At 36.0% G+C, this 7878-nt stretch overlaps 1 protein-coding gene across 1 annotated transcript in view; it reads right to left on the reverse strand.

Annotated features, from left to right (window-relative positions):
- The window catches only part of LOC107669154 (dynamin-2), a 47988-nt gene that overhangs the window by 35822 nt on the left and 4288 nt on the right, over positions 1-7878 (reverse strand). Inside the window, 7 exon segments of the mRNA XM_074186940.1 lie at positions 53-120; positions 224-359; positions 567-709; positions 844-1004; positions 3145-3438; positions 3800-3949; positions 4873-4946. Coding sequence (XP_074043041.1) covers positions 53-120; positions 224-359; positions 567-709; positions 844-1004; positions 3145-3438; positions 3800-3949; positions 4873-4946 — 1026 coding nt within the window.

A 7878-nucleotide genomic window follows, 5' to 3' on the forward strand; every position in this document is an offset into this window, starting at 1 on the left:
AAAATGACTGAGTGCCCTTTTAAATAATTTGATAAATGTTTGTGACATGTACCTGATGCCATGGATGTTTTTAATGGCGTAACTGATCTCCCTTCGTAATTCTTTCTCATCAAACTCCATCTGATGTAGTGGAATGTGAACAGGAAATCAGCATTTGCTCTGATCTCGGAGCTCTGAATGGCATTCAAGTAATTAATAATAATTAATTAATCTTTAAAATCACCTTAACCAGCTCAAAAGGAAAGCGCTCATGAAAGATGCGGTTGATTTTGGCTCCTCCTGAAAGCTCCACTGTGTCCACCTGATCTCCAGATCCCTCGATCCGCTTCTCAAAATCCAGACCAAAGTGCTGTATCAGCCTGGACAACAAGAAAACAGTATGTGTTTGTGTGTGTGGCATCTTCAGTTCTGATCTTATCTGCATTCTGTTTGTTCTTTAGGCTTTAAACAAACATCTTGTTTATTGCATTAGTAAAGACTAGCGTGTATACGTCCATGTTTGTGTTTATCTGCACATGTTTATTTATTCTCTGAATTAGTGCAAGTTTATGTGTGTGTGAACCTACTGCATTAAGGCCTTGGTCTTGCGTGAGGGGTCATCTGGGTTCAAGCACTTGTACTCCTCTGCCTCTTTATCCAGTGACAGAAGCTGACCCTGCAGTCGACTGCGTAATGCTGGTAATGTGTCACGAATGTGGTTGGTAAGTTGCTAGAGAGATGGAGAGGGGTTTAGGAGTGAAAAAAAGGAAGAAATACAATTAAAAGTGTAATTTTCCTTTTTTAATCTGTGCACTACTACTATGTATTTCAGACATGTTCTGCGTAGTATCATTCTCTTGTTACCTGATTGAGGAGCCTCTGTAAGTACGGAGTACCCATGCAGTCTGCCATGTGTCTATATGCAGGATGTGACTTGAAGAACCGTCTTTCGGCAGCCAGAGCTGCACTGATGTCCTTTTTTCCCTCAATGTCCTTCTGACTACGGTTGACCACACCAACATAACCTGTAGTCACAACAGGGAGACAGAAAAAAATATAGTAGAGGGGAAAAGTTCTCCTTTCAGATACATTATTTGTTTTATAATGAAGCCTTATTAGAAGTTGGGTGTACGATCAGAACTTACATACAGTTGCTTTAATAGTTTTAAATATTTGTTTGGCATTACCAGCTAATTTACCAGTACCATGACATTTAACTAGGATGCACAGAATAAAAAATATTTAAAGGGATAGTAAACCCAAAAATCCCATCAGATCTTCGCTTCATCTTCGGAACACAAATTAACATATTTTTTATGAAATCCGAGAGCTTTCTGACCCTCCATAGACAGCAATGTAACTGAAATGTTCCCAGGCCCAGAAAGGTAGTAAGGACATAGTTAAAATAGTCCATGTGATATCAGTGGTTCAAGTGTAATTTTATGAAGCTATGAGAATCATTTTTGTCTGCAAAGAAAACAAAAATAACAACTTTATTCAACGATTTTTCTCCTTTCAGCACCATTCATGAGAGTACCACGACGCATGTGAACTATTGATGTCACATGGACTATTTTATCGATGTCCTTACTACGTTTCTGGGCCTGGGAACATTTCAGTTTCATTGCTGTCTATGGAGGGTCAGAAAACTGGGATTTTATCAAAAATATCTTAAATGGCATTCTGAAGATGAACGAAGGTCTTACAGGTTACGAACGACATGAGGAAGAGTAATTAATGACAAAATATTCATTTTTGGGTGAACTCCTTAATAAAAATGTTGCTGTAATGTAGTGCTGGGCAACGATTAATCGCATCCACAATAAAAGTTTTTGTGTACATAATATATGTGTGTGTACTGTGTATATTTATTATGTGTATATGAAGACACACACATACAGTATATATTTTGAAATTATTAAATGTATTTACATGTATATATTTAAGAAAAATATGTTGTGTTTATATATTAAATACATTTATATATAATATCAATTATATGAATTTAAATATATACATGTAAATACATTTAATAGTTTCAAAATATATACTGTATGTGTGTGTCTTCATATACACATAATAAATATACACAGTACACACACATATATTATGTACACAAAAACTTTTATTTTGTATGCAATTAATCGCAATTAATCATTGCCCAGCACTACTTTAATGTAATTAAAACATCACACATTTATCATCATGTAATGATTTTAAAAAGCTTTTGAATTTTAGAACTTGTCCCTTCACTTTCTTCAATTTTTTCAATCCTATTATATTGTGAATTTTTTTCTTTTAAACATAATGGTTTGTAAGTTTATGTCACAGTTTTTATCAGTATTGCATTTCATTTACACTAGCCGCAGTGGTTCTCGATCAGGGGGCTGGGGTCTACTAGGGAGCCTTAGCAAACTTCAAAGTTGTCCTCAAGATGACTCAAGATTATTTAACAAGAATATTTAGACAAAACCAGCTTTAAAAGATGCTAAAACAAATCAACATTAGAGATATTATTCCTTAATTTTTTCCTTAATTCCTTATTATTCCTCCTTATAACATTCTCCAGTAAATCATAAACGACTGGAAAAGTCATGTAAATTCATTGGTTAAAAAGAATAAGATGCCTAAAGGACATTCAGCTAATTGTGAAATTTATTTCCATTATATGAATTCTGAATTTAATCTGTATTTGTAATTTTTAAAATTGTTGAGTTATTTAAATATTGTTGTAGACAAGGAGTCAAAAAGCTTGAGAATCGCTGGCCTAGCCAAAGCATGAGCTCAACTCTGTTATGGCAAAAAATACTTCTCTAGAACTTTAGACTTTAGGTGGGGAAATGTGATTTCTTGGAAGTTCAGCAGTGTTGTGACCCCTTCACAACAAAAAAAGAAAAAGCCAACGGTCTACAACTAGAAGTAAGTCTGTATGCGATCTGCATAAATGACTGAGGAATAGGATTTCCAGAGTGTCTTAAGCCTTCTCCATGGCTGGACTTCTGTGTGTCTAATGCATTAAGGCAGAAGCAGGAAGCATGAAGACTCTGCACCTGGCCCTGTTTTAGCCACTATAGCCTGCAGCAGACTTGCTTGGCAGTGGCCCAGGTCTTAGACCAAACTGCATTGGGCCTCTGCTGACAGCACATTTCTACATGTGCGCTGTACCTCTGCGTAGTGGCAGTAACCTGTTCTCCAGCACGTCCCTGACATCTGTGCCCTTGTCCATCAGATCCAGCTTAGTAATCACACCGATGGTGCGATGGCCTGAAAGAAAGATCAAGTAAAACCGGAAGAAAAACAAGAAGGAAAGACACTATGAAGATAGTGGGGGATCTAACTGAGGACAGACATGAGCTCTAACCATGATCATGTCTCTGATCTGGTATTCAATGTCAGGGTGCTGATCTCCCACAGGTACTTTAGTTATGCCTGGAAGATCTATCAGAGTGAGGTTCAAAACTACAGAGAAAAACAAAGACAACCACAAATATTTGGTCAGAGATACTTATAGGAAGGAAAAAAATCTGAATGAGAGGCATAAACACCATTAAAAGGAGAGCAAATATACCTTCAGTCTCATTTATTTGTTTTGTTTTTAGTTTTTAGTAAGAACACATCATGGTTTAAACAAAAATATTAAGCATAAGCAATATTACCATTAATAAGACATGTTTCTTGAGCATCAAATCAGCTGCTGAAAATTCAGCTTTGACATCACAGGAATAAATTACATTGTAAAATGATGACAATAAATGCAGCCTTTGTGAGCATAAGAGCATTAATGTACATCAATGAATCACTTGTTTTCTGACAATAATACCATTTGGAGAGTAGACACGAAGGTTGATGGGAATGGAGGATATGCCCTTATTTGTTCCCGTGACTCTGTCTGTCTCTGCTTCGATCTCCCGTCGGACATCATCGAAGTCTGTAAACTTCTTTCCTTTACAGTGCAGAAACTCGGCATGCTCTGCAGTTGAGAATGGAAAGTATGAATTAGAGAAAGCAGCAGATAATAGAGCCTTAAGAGAAGTGACAGCTCAACAATTTGTAATTCATGAATTAAATTCTCCACTCTCCAAACATTGACTGATTCTAATCTTAACACGGAAGACATTGCCCTCTAGTGTTCAGTGTACATACTCTATATAGGCCACATGATATTTGCTATTAAGAGATGGAAACTAGAGACTCTGACTAGGATGGTTTATACAAACTAACCTGTGAAGAATATTATTAACAAAAAGGGACTTGATTGATTAAAGTCAAAAGATTAAAAAAAAACATTATTTGTAGGTGTAACTGTGTTACCAAACAAATTTTAACTTTTTATATTATTAGACTTTATTTAGGCATTAAAAAGACAAGATGTCTATGTATGCAATTTGTTTTTTTTCACATTTATTGTATTGTGTGACTTTTTGGAGTCAGACACCTCAATCTGTTACTACACCAATAATGTTTCTACAAACAGAGTGTAACGGATAGAAGTCAATGACATGGTATTATAGTAAAAAACATTTATAAAAAAAAAGTATTGCTTATCATAATCAGGGGAGTGTAAAAACATATACTTGTAGTGCACTAAAATGTAGACCAGCTTTTGAGCAGTTAACATTTTCAGTGAAAAGTGTTACGGAATGATTTAACAACAGAATTTAAAATACTGAAACTGAAAAAAATGAATGCAGTTTTAACTGGCTTTGTGGTCATTACTTTACATAGGGTGTACATAATTTGTTAATTGGTTATTTGTTGGATGTGTGTGTGTGTGTGGGGTGTGTGTGTGTGTGTGTGTGTGTGTGTGTTATACATTTGATTGGTTGTTATATTTTGTTTAGGGTCGCAGTAAAAGCCTATAACTAAAAAGTAGTATGTGTGTATTACTTATACCTGAAGCTGAACTGATGAGCTGAAGGACAAGTGGTCTCCTTGTAACAATTCCTGAGCCTCTAGGCAGGAAATCTCTGAAAAGATAGCATTGACCATTATGTCAAAAAAGATTACACATAAGAAAAAACAAACAATAGGCAGACAAATCCTCATATAAGCCAAAGTAAAACTCTCCTTCCAAAAAAAACAAACAAAAATCCTACACATAAAACTTCCCTCACGTGATACACTGACACAGTCCCTGTCTGAGGCACAGTGCCAGAGACTCTGTCACTGCATACTTGGACTAGTCCAGTCTTAAAGTGAAACCATAAACCTCGTCCCACCCTTAATGACCCTCATACTCCGATATTTATGGCACGTTTACACACAACTTGTACTGGCTTGTACATTTACAAATGAGTTGTGAGACAATCTAGCTTCAAATAATCAGAAAGTAGTGAATTCATAATCCAGAACCAGTTCATTTTCACCATCTATGTGCAGAGGATATGAGTGCTGTCTATAAATAAAACAGTCCAGTAAAGGAACTGCAGCTGGAACACTGATATTCTTTATGGCTGATGTTAAAAAAAAATCTACCCGTTTAAAGTGCAGATATATCTCTAAATAAACCAATCATAGTTTGATTACATCAAAAAGTGTAAACACCATCATAGCTCTATTTGTTAGCTTCTGGTTGATTCATGGTGTGGACTCATTTGACTTAGATTTTTCTTCTTTATCCAATATATTTTGAAAGAGGCAACAATACAATGATGGGAAAAGTTTGCCTTTTCCATGGAAAAATGTGCTTTCCATTTGGTCTGATAAATCCCAGGCTTGAGATGAAGTCACTATGGATGATAAAGATGATAGTGGAAATAGGATGTGTGCAGATCTAAAACAGAACTATTGCCCAAAATAGAGGGGAAGTCCCACTGAATTAGACCTAGTTAAAGGCATCCAGGGAGAGGGGCAAAATGCAGGTAAAACCATCCGCGGTATTAAGTGCTGCAGTGATTATGTACTTTGTAGGCCAAACCGGAAGTAGCAAAACCCAATACAATATTTACATTTTTTGGATTTTTAACTCTTTAAAAACCCTTAAAAACATTTCCCTGAAAGCTTGAGTCAGAATAGTTTGCAAGAGTGCAATTATAAACATAAAAGCTGGTAAAAGCTTAAAAAAAATCACAGAGTGAACATTACTGATGTATTTTATGTTGCAGAATAAACGTGAAAATGTCTTGAGCTTTTGTAAAACACAGACCTTATTTCAGGCATTTAACCAAATCCCCATTCAAAAAACCCAGTGACTTCAGGACAAGTGGATGCTAAATCATTTTTGGGTTTTGGCCTACAAAAATATGTCATCCCTGCAGCACTATTGCTAGTAGGCTACTACAAATTGTTGGAGGTGTTTGCTAAAACAAGTATGACTATTAGTACTCCTCATACTTACAGTAGGGTTACAGATTTGAACAAACCACTAAGTATTGAACTTGAGTGGGTAACTCATCTGTATATTAGCCAAGAAACTACTGTATATGAACTAGCAGGCCAGCCTATGGTATTTAGCTTGAACCCAGGCAGTGAGTCATCTGTGTGTTTGACACATGGCTCACTCTTCTTCAACAATGTCCTTTACATTCCCAGTCATTCCCAATATTTACCCTTGACCTCCCTTTTCTAACCCCCTCAACAAAGCCCCTCTTGACTCAAATTCTCCAGCCTCATCTTCTCCCCCTTCTCTTTCCTTTCTCTTCACTACCCGCTTATTTCATCCTGTCCCTTCCCCACCCAGCTTGCATTACTGTAGTAAACAGATATGTACAATAATGCAGAATTGTGCATTGCCTTTGTGTAACATAGTATGAATGTGTACACACTTCAGCGGGTGTTTAACTGAGCATTTCAGAATAAAATAAACATTTTAAGAAATAATCTCGAGATTAATGGAGTAGTTTAAGCAAAAAATAACATTCAGTCATCATTTACTCCCCCTCATAAATCATTTAGTTGATGTTTAGAAGAATGCTCACCCAGCTCTTTTCCATAAAAGTATACTGTGACACATTAAATTAAAAATGTAAATTCTGTCACCATTTACTCACCCTTATGTCATTCCAAACCCAAAAAACTTTCATTCATCTTTCAAACACAAATAAATATTTATCACACTGAGAGAGTTCTGTGCCTCCACTGAAAGTCCATTTCACCAAAACTTGATGCTCAAAACAAGCTGAAACGTGCTTGCTTGATGCGCAAGAACCAACATAGTAAGCACATTTAAGCGAAACAGGCAAATATAGTTGAGCTATCATTTACCATATTTGATTTGTTCTATGTATGTGCATTGGTCACTGTTTATATGAATAAAGGCCTAAGTTAAATCTGTTTATCATATAAAGGGATCATGTCTCTTTAGAAGACTTGGATTAAACTGCTTGACTCGTGGATTACTTTTACAATTTCTTTCTAAACCTTTCTGAAGTGTCAAAGTTTTGGTGGAATGAACTTTGAACGGAGGGACAAAAATCTCAGGTTTCACTAAAAATGTCTTAATTTGTGTCTGAAAGATATGAGGGCAAATAAGTAATGACAGAATATTCGTTTTGGGGTGAACTATAGACCAATTATAGGTTTGTAAACATTCAGGATGCGCACGCATCATGGTTACAGAAAACCCGGGAGAGATAGCCTTTACGGCTAGAGAATTTCATGGATAGGGTACAAAATAGTTAGGTTTAAAAAGATTATAAATTATATTGATTAGATGTCATTTTCAAAATGTTCTCCGCATATTACAAGAGCTTGTCACCCAGCGATAAGCACTGTTATTCAACGAAATTGAAGTTAGAGAGTGGGATAGTCCTACAAATCCGAAACAGGGATGACGTTTTTTGTGGGCGGAGCCTATCTGGAGGCAGAAAATGACGGTTTTCAAGCGGCAGTCTATGGAGCCATGGATTAAAAGAATAAAAAAAAGGTCAATTTGATTTTATATTTCAAAATTCTGACTTT

Source organism: Sinocyclocheilus anshuiensis, unplaced genomic scaffold (genome assembly GCF_001515605.1).
Source record: "Sinocyclocheilus anshuiensis isolate Anshui unplaced genomic scaffold, SAMN03320099.WGS_v1.1 scaffold400, whole genome shotgun sequence".
Taxonomy (NCBI): Eukaryota; Metazoa; Chordata; class Actinopteri; order Cypriniformes; family Cyprinidae; genus Sinocyclocheilus; species Sinocyclocheilus anshuiensis.